Genomic DNA, 14,757 nt, shown 5'->3' with positions numbered 1-14,757 from the left:
TTTTATACGTCGACTTGACGACTACGTCACCGCAAATCGCTCTGCCCACTCATTTTATTGGCTACTTGCAAATTTGTCGAATTTTTATTGATGGGACGCGTCGTCTATTTTTTTACGAAAAACATCGAGAGAATATCGTTTCCCCTCTCACGGATACCCCGTAGCCGCAGAACGGACAGACGTACTATAATATACATACGTGTAGTAAACCGATCATTTATGAAATTCACTTAAATTAACTAAATTATATATTTTTCTTGCATTTTAGCTTTTATTTATTACTTGTCAAAGATTAGATGTCAAAGAATTTAGATACGTTAATTTGACTTACCTGCTTCAGTAGCGTATCGGATGTTTGTGTTAATAAATACTTATTATAACTTATCTATTTTTATTAGAATTATATATTTTTATAACAATTTTAATAACTACCAACATTTATTCGCAACGTAAAATAAAACAACAAATTATTGAGTCTACCCCACGTCATAGTTTTACATTTTTTAAATAAAATTAGAACGACACTGATAAACCGGAATTTAAGTCGGCCATATTTGAGGCCCATCGCGGTGTACCTAAGGGCTCAAACTCACTGACGACCAGGCCGTCGTCTGGCCGGATGCATTGCGTTTTTAGCTGCGGCCAGATGAACGACCAGTGTCAACAGAGTTGTCAGATCTAACGATTTTTTACGTTTTACCAATTAGAAAATATTGTTTCAGAAATGTTAAAATATCCGAGTTAACTAAAAAGCGAAGTTGCTATTCACAACAAACAAAAAGCATTGTGTACGCGCGACCGACAAAAAGGGAGACATTCTGTTTCTTTTTTCTACTGATATGGCGTCCTTATCGACTTTAGTAGTAAACATATTAGTGCCATCGTAAAAAAAGATCGTCAGACACTGGCTCTAAATATAAGAAGGTAGTTTAGCTTCCAGTTATTAGTTTAGCTTCGTAGAAAGTTTAGCTTCCAGTTATTTCAATGTTTACAATATAACGAAGAATCTACAACAGTAATTACTTCTATTTTTATGAATGTTTAAGTTACTTTCTTAATTTTTTTTTCAAAATAGTGTACCTAGTCGAAATATAGTATAATGAACTCTGTTTGAAAAACGTTAAATTAAATATAATATTTAAAATACAGTTGTCCTGCTTGTACATGACTACAATACAACTAAAAAAACTAATTTAATAAAAAAAAACAAGTGGTTGTAGAAAAACTTTAAATATTATTTTTTTTATTTTTTATACATCAATACTCAAAGGTATAATAACAGGTATCATACCAACCAAAAATAGAGTAGGTATGTCATAAAAATGTTTTGAGTTTTTACTAGAATCGACCCTTGATAAAACAAAGAGATTAGATTTAAGTTTACCTTTGATCCAGTCTGTATACTATTTCTTTGGATTTTCTGCACGTGTGCAAAAACTACACTAAAACACTATATCTTATAGAAAATAAAATATTGTGCCTTGAATTTGAGGGATTTCATCTGAAAAATTATTAATTTGGAAGAAAACCGGCAACAAGCGGCAGAAAATAATAATATTTCCGTGCAGTCTTCTGGTCGCAACGACCAACGGACGGCCAAGACGTTAGTGTGCGCTATATCATTTGATTTAATGATTTTAGAGGTAGGTGCGGCCTGGCCGGTGCGACCTGGTCGTCAGTGTGTTTGAGCCCTAAGATTTTTGATATGCTCCTTCCTTAGTCTTCTTATTCAAAGGTTTCACCCGAAATGACTACAACTTTTGATTTTTAAACGGCACTCTAGGTTTTTTTTAAAGTAACATTCCATATATCCACATTTGACATTCTCGCTTAAAAAAGTCGTATTTAAATTTCAATTTAGAGTGCCATGGCTGTGTTAAAAAACACTATTTTTTTTAATTTTAATCAAGATTGATCTTGGAAAAATATATTTGATCGTCAGTGTTTTTCATGTCTTGTCCTGGTCGGTTAAAAAATGCCCAAATCGTATTTTTAATCATAACTCAGTTTTTTTTAAAATAGAGCGAGGGTGGCTCATTAGATGAGAGAGAAACTGAGTGAAATGTGAGTAAAATTAAAATTTAAAATGCTTTTTTTTTAATTGAAAATATCAAAACATGCATATAATAGCTTTTTTCGTTTTCCTGTTATTACCGATTCTGAACCGTCCTAGAATTGTGATGCGTATGCGCAGAAGGAAATATGAAGACATTATTTCATTTGCGCATGCGCTGGAGAGTTCTAGGACGATTCAGAATCGATAATAACAGGAAAACGAATAGACCTATAATGTCATTATATTCAGAATGCCATTTTCTATCAAATGAAGTAAATAAATTGGCGTCGGGAGGCACGTATAGCCGCTCATACCTAAAATGCGCTAATAAAAAGTTGGTAGGCAGTTCTTTTAGTTTCAAAGTAAAGGAATTTTTTCAATTTTCTTTTTATCTCAAAAACTGCGACTTTGGCCGATTTTGATGTTATTACAAACTACTTAAAACTTTTGTTTTACCTTAAATTGAAAACCGCGTTTCGCTAGCTACGGTAATTTTGGAAATTTTTTAAATTTTGAACCCTCTCCCATACCCCCTTACCAACCCCCCACCACCACCACCAAAAACTAACGGCCAGATTCTCGGGTGCCACAGTATTTTTGTGCCAAATTTGGTTAAAATCGGTTTAGCGGTTTTTGAGTTATCGTGTTACAGACAGACACCATGAAAATATTTTGTATTTAGGTCATTTATGACCCAAATAACTCATTTTAAGTAAAATTAAACAAACTTTTTTCTGCCATACCTATTGGTATGGTCGGCTAAAAATCAAAAGCGGTAGTCAATTGAGGTGAAACAGGAAGTAAACGAAAACAATTGAATACGTCAATCAATCCTAGTTTATGTCATATACTAACATACCAAATCAAAATCAAACATAATTAAAAAAAAACGGCGTGGAAATGACGATCGACATCCCCTGTAAAACATTCGCTGTAAAGTTATATGCTTAAAGTTATAAAATGACAGCGATCTTCATTTCATAGCCGTCGCTGACGCCGTTTTTTTTTCGATGATATTGTGCTAACATATCAAATCTCTTTTTTTATCTGAAAAAATAAAAAAATACATAATATCATTAAATTCTAACCCGTAAAAATACTCGCATTTACCCTTCGATACATTCGATCGTCACTGATAAACAGAAAGTTAAGTCAGCCATATACAGGGCGTCCCAATAGTCTGTGAACAGAAAACTACTACATATTTTTGGAATCAATATAAGTACATTGGATAAAATTTACCTATATACAAAAGTGCTTCGTTTGTCCGTTAGAGGGTATTGAATTTAAAAAAATAACAGCAGATATAAATTATTGTTAAAAATAACAGATTTTTTAAGATATTCTAAGAACCGTGATTCCGATTAGAATGAGATTTGAGGTGCCTATATTTTGCTAAGTATTTTAACATTCATCCGGTACACGAACGGATCACCCTGCAGACGAAAATCGTCTGATCGACAAAAATTATGTAATTTGTATAAGTGTATAATAATATACACTCAAAACGGTTAACTTACCAATTGATCCTAACGAACTTAGTGATTCACATAAGCTATCTAAGAACTGTTCAATGCCAACAGAAGATAGAGTTTCCAGTATCAGATTTAATCCTTCTATACTTTTAGAGCTAATATGAGTATTTTCCTCATTAAGTGTCTCCAAGAGTTCAACACATAAATTAAAAATTTCACTCCATAGTTTGTTCCTTAAGTAAAGTAATTCTGGTAGATTAGTTTCTGCAAATTACATAATTTTAATACACATTTTTTACATTAGAATGTTAAAGGACTTACGATATATGTTAGTATTTAAAAGGCCAAACATTACAAAAAGACAATCTCTCGTATAAAGAATTGTCCCAATACACGAGGGATTTAAACTGCAAATTTTTCGTAATAGACTACACACACTTTGGTTCATTTCCAAAATATTACAATACAACGCTAGTTTTCTAGTGGTTTCGACAGTCATTAGTGGATTACATATCGTGCTAAAAGCCAAAATATGTTTAAAGGAATATTACCGTTGATTGAAAAAATAAGAAGATAGGCAACCTTACGGACTATTTCGTGGAACAAAAGATGTCCGAGATGTAACTGGCGTTAACGTCAGGATGTTCGAGATTTAGTTTAGCTCTGCGCCGCTGTGCGGTGAGAGCCGTTTACAGCGCAGCGGATAAATACTGTAGTGTAGAGACAGTGTTGCCAGAACTGCGGATTAATCCGTAGATTTACGGATTTTGGGTACAGTACGTTCTTTGAATAAAAAGACTAAGGAAGGAGCATATCAAAAATCTTAGTTACACCGCGATGGGCCTCAAATATGGCCGACTTAAATTCCGGTTTATCAGTGTCGTTCTAATTTTATTTAAAAAATGTAAAACTATGATGTAGGGTAGACGTGGGGTAGACTCAATAATTTGTTGTTTTATTTTAAGTTGTGAATAAATGTTGGTAGTTATTAAAATTGTTATAAAAATATATAATTCTAATAAAAATAGATAAGTTATAATAAGTATTTATTAACACAAACATCCGATATGCTACTGAAGCAGGTAAGTCAAATTAACGTATCTAAATTCTTTGACATCTATGTAATAAATAAAAGCTAAAATGCAAGAAAAATATTTAATTTAGTTAATTTAAGTGAATTTCATAAATGATCGGTTTACTACACGTATGTATAATATATAGTCACTTACTAGCAAAAAGTTGTTCCATTATTTCACTCAATTTTTGACGAGATCTACCGCACGCTACACAACCAACTATTTTAGAATCTTTTTCGATAAATCGCGATAGTGTCACTGTTAATTTAAGTTCTGCCACAATTTCCATCTAGATTTACTACCTTTATACAACTGTCAGTAGTAGAATAAATAATAAATAACATAAAATAAGCTCCGTAAAGACTGACAAATCCACAAAATTTCAAATCAAATTCAAATGTGTCAAATGAATCGTCAAACAGAACTGTCAAGGATCCCCACCCAAGAGTGCTTTTATGGTGCTTTTTCCGCCCACCATGCATGAATACATGGATAGCATTATGCTCCTTTCTTAGTCTTCTTATTCAAAGAGTACGTTAATAATACGGATTTTCTATCATTAAACAATTTAATATAATATTATATGATTAAACAAAGAACGGCGTCAGAGTTGTCTTGGAAATGAAGATCGCTGTTATTTCATATGTAAAAAATTATGGTAAATGTCAATTATTGTCATTTAAAAGCTAACTAAACGACTTTTTTCGATCATGCCAAATATTCAGTACCTATAAAAGAATATTGATTTTTGTTGTTTATTCTATGTTTAACACGAACAAATTTTCAATACATAAACGCGGATTTTTCATCCAAAGATATTTCCGTCAAATGTATTACAGATATTACACATTTTAATATGACAACACTGTCGCTTTCAGTTATTATTTATGTCATTCCGTCTTCGGTATGCATTTGCTGGCCAAATTAGAGAAAAAACGTGTTTTATGCGTTGGCCGCAGAATGAGTGGCGGCTCCAGCGTACAGCGCTTGAGACGTACGGGGAAATCAAATCAGCTTTGTCACGAATTCGCCCATTAGAATGCGTAACTTCCCAATTCTTTCAATCGACGATATTACCAAGAGATTTGTTGTTACCGAAAAATCAATTTGATTAATCCTTTTTCATGCAAGCTGGACGATATCTCTTTGGGTGCTAATTCTACTGCGTTGTACAGAAATATATACACTGCGTTAACGAAGCCTGGCGTAGTTATGTTTATTTGACAATCTGCTGTGTTACTACTTGAACTTGATTTTTCAGAACTAGAAGACTTTATTTGTTGAGGATACTTTTCGCAATCATAATTTAAAGTAAATAAAGATGTCAAAATTATTTCAAGATGACTATAAAAATCATTTTCGTCAAATAATGATAATATTTCTTCACCGGAACTCTGTAAAATAAAAAAGAAATTTGTTTATAAATAAATCACGCTTATATATATATATATATATATATATATATATATATATATATATATATATATATATATATTGGAGCATGTATATTATTACCTCCCTTTGTAAATTACTGGAAGAAACTATTAGTAGGACAGGAGCTTTACTATCCGAAATTTCAAAGATATTTTTTGTCAAATTAGTAAGCAAAAATGCAGCGTTTTCTCTAACAACAGGTGCTTCTGTGTGATCAATTAGTACAGTAAAAGCCAAAGTCCAAATGTAAGCGTTGTCATACTTCAAATCTGGAAAAGCAATTATTTTGTGTTTTTTAAATTTAACTACATAGAATATTACAGTTGGGGATTGGAACCTTTGGTGTTACAAAAGTAAAATAAAAACTAATTCACCACAACACACCAAAACACTTTTTTAACCACTGGTCGCGCGTCCAGTAAACACTGAACTATGAAGTCCTCCTACTCTAGGTGCCAGCTCACAAAGGATCTAGCTAGAAAAAGAGCGAACACTCTACTAACTGGACCAGAACCGTTATGCTTCCCTAGTGGAAACCAACTTGAAGCGCAACTCAAGAACTTGGAATGGAAATCCTCCAACGGTTTAAGACACTCGAAGAAATTTCACAGAACTTACGACCGAGATTTTCCTTGATTTAAGTAACAAAAATCTTCGGCTTGTCACAGGGTTTTTAACAGGACACTGTCTCCTCAACGAACACCTCAGTAGATTAAAGGTAAGAAACAACTGCCAATGCACATTCTGTGGGGAAAATGGGGAAACACCAGAACACCTCCTCATTGTCTCTCTCTCAAGATACGACAACCTTTTCTGCCATAAACTTTGGTACTAATATCGGAGATAAAAAACTAGCCTCTGTGAAGCCGTACTGTGTGAGACTGTATGATAAGTTATCACTCGTTATAATTGAAGAAAGGACACACAATAGAACACACTGAACTCAAAAAACTCAGTATTAATCATCTGCTGATGATACTAACATAATTAGCGAAACGCGCCTCCAGTGTTTAAACAAAGCGTTTTGGTGTATCGTGGTGAAATAGTGTTTTAGTTTGCTACATAGAATAGTTAGGCATTTTAATTAACAATACAAGAAATAGGACATTATCAGTCATCAAATTTTCATTGTAATTTCTGAACTGGAAAACAAGGTCAGTATTTCGCCACTGATACAGAAATCAACAAAAAAATATTTACTGCTTTTGGAGATATGTCCCTCTCCGTCGCGTCGTCAAAAGCAAGAAACAAAAAAAATCTACAGAGAAAACATTACTTATTTAGTACAGATCCATCTATAAAATCTACTGAATAAAAAGAATATATCAACAAAATTAACGAGATCGCAAAGGCTAATGTAATTTCTGTTTTTACAGTGGCGTTCTAATTTATTACTTTATTTGGAAACTATCATTACATCGCACCATTGATGACGTAACTACAAGTTTATTTGATGTGAACCGTATGTCGTAATTGTCACAGTTAATAGAGGTGTCTGTGCGCAATAACTAAAGTGATTTTAGAAGAGCACATTTAGCCATTTTAAATAGTTTTTCTTAATTAATTTTGTTATGCACTCGCGACGGGTTTTTATATACAGCCTGTAAGGAAAGAAAATCAATCCAGCACAGAAGTATAGACGATTTTGACTATTACGTTGATAACTCACCATTTAATATATCCTCTGCGGCTTTAGGAGATGCTGATAAATTACTAAACAACTGTACAGCTGCAGCCCTCAAGACTACATCTCTACTACTCCACAGTGCTAAAATACTTCGGATAAAATTAATATCAACAATATCGCCAAAAAAACATTTTTCCCATCTCTGTAATGATAAGTGTTGCATTAATATTTAAAGTTAAAAAAACTTAAAAAAGTTAAAAAAAATATTTTTAACTGATACCTTGATTTTAGAACTGTGAATTTCAGACAAAATGTGATTTAGTATCAGTAATACGTTTCGGGATATACTGAGGCCCATGACTGATATTGTTGCAGTTGGACCCTTGCCACAATGAAATGCTGTTAATAGTTCACAGAGGCTTGAAATCATTTGAGGTAAAGGTGGTTTAATCGTCGAACCTGGCGTGCTGCTAGTCCAACCCAAAGATGCTGTTAAATGTACTAAACAAGATAGGAGGGCATTCAAATATGCTGAAATAAATTTTATCCATTAATATAATTTTCTCAAAATAAAAGATGTTTTTTACAGAATTTTTACAGAAAACATAACCAAATTCTTTTTTTTTTTGTATATATATACAAAATTTCTAGTACAAGGTCCGAAATAAAATAAATCTCTCGAGAATAACCACAAAATAAAACAACCAAAAATAAAACCAAACCCAAACATTAACTTGTTAATATATATCAACATTAACTGGATATCGAACCTTAACCGTAACTATGGAGTGTAGAGATGAGGAGAAATATCTCTTATGGGACTTTTATTGAAAAACTAGTCACAAAATGGGAAGGATAAGGGTTCACCAAATAACCACAGTGGCGCTAATAACGCATATTTATAAAAAATGAAAAGTAACCATAGCCATAGATAAGAGAATAAAAATAACAACCAAACATTACCCAAAAAAAAGCTTTGTTTTTATTTTTTATAATGTAAAATAATTATTTTTTATCCATTTTTTGTGCTTTATTTATTATTTAGCAATGGTTAAAGTGTGTGTGATGCGAAGTTGATTATTTCATGTAACATGAAAATAAAATTTGTATTTTTTTGAAACCCGCGCCTTCACGTCAAATATTTGTCCTTTGAATCATTTCCTGTTCTAAAAACTTTTCTTTTATCTCCATTTATCTCCTTACCTCTACACTCCATAACCGTAACATATACATACTAAACTTAAAGCGGTATACAGTGTTGCCGACTGTTGCCGGTTGGTACGAGAAATAAAATAATAAAGAAGATAATATAATATCTAAGCTATACAATAATGCACATTTCTGTTATATAGGCAGTTGTTTAAGAATCTATTATAGCTGTAGTAAAATGAGTAACTAAGTAATTGTGAAAAATTAAATTCCAACCGTTACTTTGATCCTTGTAGAAAGGTAAAAGAAGCGCCAAAAACTAAATGACACTTTTTAAAAGTTCTATATCTTCACCGCTTGAAGGATGCAACATTTTTCGTAGACACCTACTTGTACTGTTTGAAATTTTGGTGCAAAATCCGGCAACACCGCATACAAGAAATGTATCAAGGTAACATTTTTTATCTCTTTTTAATACATTTGATTTTTCATTAAAGCTGTCTACATCACGGTAAGGAAATAAGTAACAATATAATTAGCCAAAAATAATTAGTAAAATACCTAAATTATAAAAGTGTTGTGCATTATTGAGTAGTAAGTTCTCGCTGATGATTTTTATCAAACCATTCCAGTTACTGCAATTTTTTCGTGTCTTACAACTGCTTGAGTTATAGTGATCTAAATAGTGCTGTTCCCTAACTACACATAACGTGATAAGATGCAGGAGATCTTGGCTGAGAATTTTAATTTCTTCGTTTGTCACATTTTCATAAGTTATCAAATTCAGCAAGCAATTATTAGGATTTTTAACAATATCAGATATCCAACATGAACCTAAAAAAAGGAATTAGAACAAACTCTTATTGTAGTTTACATGAGTTACTTTGATCCTTGTAGAAAGGTAAAAGAAGCGCCAAAAATTTAATGACACTTTTTAACAGTTCTATATCTTCATCGCTTGAAGGAAGTACTTCTAAAAATCTAATGAAAGTCTTTTCCCATGGGTGAGAAAGAATCTGATCATGATTACTGTTGTTATTGAATTTGCTTACGTTATTATAAAAATTAATGTACCTAAAAGTAAATTAAAATTAACAACATGAATTTTTTTGTTTTATATTACGTACAATATTACGGAAGATATACTATCTATTATATCATTGTGTGATGTGGCACTCTGGATGGAATCAAGATACTTTTTAATGCATGGCTGTATCAAGGATGATTTTATTTGTACCAAATCGGAAATATTTAATTTTAAAATATCTTCAGTGACACTTAATTGATTCAACAAATCGCTTTCACTTAATTCAATTAAATTTTTAAAACCTCCGTTGATTTCAGCGTTCCACTGAACCTGAATCGTAGTAAAGCTCCATTTGTCATCAGTTATAACAGCTGAAATAAAATTAAAAACTCTGTTAAGAGTGAAAATATCATATAAGTAAAAAGCATTTTTTAATTAAAAACTAAAAAAATTTCCGAAAATTTTTTTTCAAAAATTTCGAATTTTCAAATTTTTTTTGAAAATCCTCATAGGCGTGTCTCTGGGTTGAACTATACTACCAGTTAAAATACTTGCACTTATTTTTGGGACACCCTGTATACTCGTCAATATCGATTAACTTTTTTAATTCGCTAAACAAAGAGAGAAACCACATCAAAAATATATTAATAAAAAACGACTATCCACTATCTTTTAATGACAAAACATTAAACGAAATTCAGACCTCAAATCATACACAGAATACACACAGTGATAACCATACACAATATATATATATATATATATATATATATATATATATATATATACACAATACACTTAGATCCATTTTAACCAACTAAACCAATGAACACTGGACAACAAACAAGAAATGTAATATACAAAATACCATGTGAATGTGATAAATTTTATATTGGTGAAACATTCACATCTAAAGGTTCGAATTAAAGACCATAAAGAGAATTTAAGAAAGGGCGATTTTCACAAATCTAAGATTTATCAGCTTAACAACGCAAACATTATTATGAAAGAAGCGATAGCTTCTAAACAAAAAATAAAAAAGGTTCTTTTTAATACAGTCTAATAAAAATAAATGTATGGCTCCGTCATCTGTAGAGGTTAGTAATGTATGGTTATGGCTTCTTTGATTTTTATAAACATAAATAAAATTAAAAACAAATTAAAAAATAATCATACAGAAAGTTTGAAGCTTTATGGTTTTACCTTATTAAGTAATTGTTACAAGGTAGTAATTACTAATTTTGAAGTTTAACTTGGTTTGGTTGTAGCAAGCTTTGGTAGTAACTACCAAACCAAATCATACAGAAAGTTATATATATATATATATATATATATATATATATATATATATATATATATATATATATATATATATATATATATATATATATATATATATATATATATATATATATATATATATATATATATATATATATATATATATATATATATATATATATATATATATATATATATATATATATATATATATATATATATATATATATATATATATATATATATATATATATATATATATATATATATATATATATATAGAAGATTTTATATTTTTTATTATTTTTTTTATTTTTTGGTTTTATCTCATTAAGTAATTGTTATCAGGTAGTAACTAAACTGTTTTTTTGCTTCCGACGACGAGAAGAGATATACCTCCCGAAACGTTAAGCATTTTTCGTCCGCTAGGCAAATTTGTTTATTTGTAAATCACAGCTGACAAGTTGGTCGCTGTTGGATTAACGCAGCAGCGATTACAAAAAATAACTATTTTATGTTGTAGATTTTCTTGTAGTACAAGTGGCGAAATACCCATGGCCTTTCTTGAAAAGATGATCGTTGTGATCTCCTAGATCATTGATTTCAAATAATTTTCATATTACTCAATTTCGTCGAATCACTATGCCTATTTTGTGAAAAAAAAAACTGTAAAATAGTAACTTGTTACGAAAATAATTATGAATTATTAGTATTATTTATGTTCTCTTCTACTGGTTACAAATTAATATTGCTTTATTTCTAAATTTCGTGCTTCTAAACTGAATTACAATGGAGGATGAATTGCAGTACTTAGGTTAATAAAATATGTGCAGAAAATAGAGGAGCCAAGGAAATTTTGAAAATATGTTATAAAAATATAAGAAATGCGCATGCATATTAGGGTGTCCGTTATTTCCCAAGTTGATTTTTTTTTGCTGCCGCCCTCTGAAGTTTTAGTTTTTGGCCTAAAAAAAATATCCAACGTAAACAAGCTCTTAATTTTTAAAGCAAAACCTTTGAAGGCGGGTAAAAGGACCATAACTCACAATGTTTAAATTGTTTAATTTAAATTTTAATGCTTAAAAAAGCAAGGGGGGCGACATGTTTCGGGAATTTAAACTATTCCCATCATCAGGCCCAAAGCTAAAACAATTACAGAGGTCAAATTTATAAAATACAATCACAACAAGTTAAAAAGTCAACAATTTTTTACAAAGTCAAAAAATTATATCTTTCACAAAAATTGTTCAATCACGGATAACAATATGGTATGCTAAATTTGAAAAATTAAAAAGAACTAGACCAAAATCATAAGGTGAGGGGAGCCGTATAATCAACTATAATTAGATAAATTGAAAGAAAAAACAAGGCAATCAAATCATACCTCAATGCACAATTCAAAGAAATTTACTTAAGCATTAGTTAAATTTATTTTGAGAGATATATTTTTTTGTATTAGTAATGTAAGTTGAGAATTAATTATTTTAATCTGTATATGCTGATATTCAATTTTGTAGGATAAATTTTTTAGTTATGTTAGTTAAGAACAAGTTAAGAATTATGTTTATTTTTTAATTAGTATATGTTGAATTTTAATTTATATTTCAAATTTATATATTGTAGAAAATTAATATTTACTTTAGTTTAATTTTTAGGAATTTAATATTTATCTTAATTTATATACTATGTAGAAGAATTATTTTTTATTTTAATTTAATTAAACGTATGTTCTTTAAAATAAAAGCATACTCACACAAAAGTCACCTAGGAAGTACAACCACTCGGAAGAAATAAAATTAGTTAAAGCTGTTAACATTTACACAACTCATTCATTGTAATTATAAATTGTATAACTCTTCAAGAAGGAAGCCTTTCGTTGTAATACCAAATAAATGTCTATATCATAATCTCCATATCATCTTATTTCGATTTTATATTTTAATTTTTGACGAGAATGGGCGTTCGTGTTAAAAGAATGTTTCTGTGATAATGTTTGAGGCAGTTACTTACTTATTAATAATGCAGCCTTTTGGTTCCCACACACAGAGGGCGCTTATTGTTTTGTTTTATTTTGTAATTTGTTCATATTGTAATATTAAAAAATTGATTTTTTCGGTTAAGAAAATAATCTCCCTATCTGGGCTATCAGCGTTTCTTTTTTCAAAAAAAAACTAATGGTGGGTTCATGCTTCCGATCTTAGCCCTAACACTAACATTAGTCCTAACCCCAAGAATATGAATCAACGTTAACGAACGCTAGTGTTCATGCTCTCGTTGTATCGGTCCTAACATTAGCCATAGTCCTAACAGGTTGGGATATTTTATATTCTTAGGGCTAATGCTAATTCAAAACTTAATCGCGCATGCTCAAAGCTTGGCTTTTAAGAATTCTCGAAATAATATCTGACTTGTTGAATTTGACGGTCTATAAATGTTAATAAATTATATATTTTTTGGTCTAGAAATTATTAATGTAAAAATTAGTTTCTCTAGTATTAGAGATTTTAAAAATAATTGTGAATTTAGGTTAGTTCAAAACATATGTTTTATATGAGCGCAAGCGCTTACGAGAATATTGATTTTCTTGAGACAAGTAGGAGAAGTATGAACGGCCTTTCCTTAAGTTCTCAAGGTTAATTTCTTAGGGTTAATGTTAAGGGTAAGGTTAGGGCTAATACTCGAAGTATTGACCCACCTTAGATATGGATGCAGAGATGGATGCAGAGTACTCCCTTTTTTAATTTTAATTTTACATTATCACAGAAACATTCTTTTAAGACGAACATCCATTCTCGTCAAAAATTAAAAATATAAAATCGAAATAAGATGGTATGGAGATTATGATATAGACATTTATTTGGTATTACAACGAAAGGCTTCCTACTTGAAGAGTTATACAATTTATAATTACAATGAATGAGTTGTGTAAATGTTAACAGCTCTAACTAATTTTATTTCTTCCGAGTGGTTGTACTTCCTAGGTGACTTGTGTGAGTATGCTTTTATTTTAAAGAACACAAGTTTAATTAAATTAAAATAAAAAATAATTCTTCTACATATATAAATTAAAATAAATATTAAATTCCTAAAAATTAAACTAAAGTAAATATTAATTTTCTACAATATATAAATTTGAAATATAAATTAACATTCAACATATACTAATTAAAAAATAAAAAAATAAACATAATTCTTAACTTGTTCTTAACTAACATAACTAAAAAATTTATCCTACAAAATTGAATATCAGCATATACATATTGAAATAATTAATTCTCAACTTACATTACTAATACAAAAAAAATATATAAAAAATATATCTCTCAAAATAAATTTAACTAATGCTTAAGTAAATTTCTTAAAATTGTGCATTGAGGTATGATTTGATTATTGCCTTGTTTTTTCTTTCAATTTATCTAATTATAGTTGATTATACGGCTACCCTCACCTTATGATTTTGGTCTAGTTGTTTTTAATTTTTCAAATTTAGCATACCATATTGTTATCTGTGATTGAACAATTTTTGTGATAGATATAATTTTTTGACTTTTTAACTTGTTGTGATTGTATTTTATAAATTTGGCCTCAGTAATTGTTTTAGCTTTGGGCCTGATGATGGGAATAGTTTAAAT

At 30.1% G+C, this 14,757-nt stretch overlaps 1 protein-coding gene across 1 annotated transcript in view; it reads right to left on the bottom strand.

Moving 5' to 3' along the window:
• LOC115877846 (rotatin) overlaps positions 1–14,757 on the bottom strand; it is a 32,762-nt gene that overhangs the window by 3,333 nt on the left and 14,672 nt on the right. The window contains exons 15-23 of the mRNA XM_030894168.1: positions 9,945–10,215; positions 9,701–9,891; positions 9,379–9,651; positions 7,949–8,199; positions 7,711–7,870; positions 6,123–6,310; positions 5,703–6,001; positions 3,853–4,049; positions 3,577–3,795 (exon numbers count right to left, since the gene is read on the bottom strand). Coding sequence (XP_030750028.1) covers positions 3,577–3,795; positions 3,853–4,049; positions 5,703–6,001; positions 6,123–6,310; positions 7,711–7,870; positions 7,949–8,199; positions 9,379–9,651; positions 9,701–9,891; positions 9,945–10,215 — 2,049 coding nt within the window. The remainder of the gene's footprint in view (positions 1–3,576; positions 3,796–3,852; positions 4,050–5,702; positions 6,002–6,122; positions 6,311–7,710; positions 7,871–7,948; positions 8,200–9,378; positions 9,652–9,700; positions 9,892–9,944; positions 10,216–14,757) is intronic.

Source organism: Sitophilus oryzae, unplaced genomic scaffold (genome assembly GCF_002938485.1).
Source record: "Sitophilus oryzae breed Bouriz unplaced genomic scaffold, Soryzae_2.0 scaffold_1499_pilon_pilon, whole genome shotgun sequence".
NCBI lineage: Eukaryota > Metazoa > Arthropoda > Insecta > Coleoptera > Curculionidae > Sitophilus > Sitophilus oryzae.
Note: the sequence above shows the minus strand (reverse complement) of the source record. Positions and strands in the feature narration are given on the sequence as shown.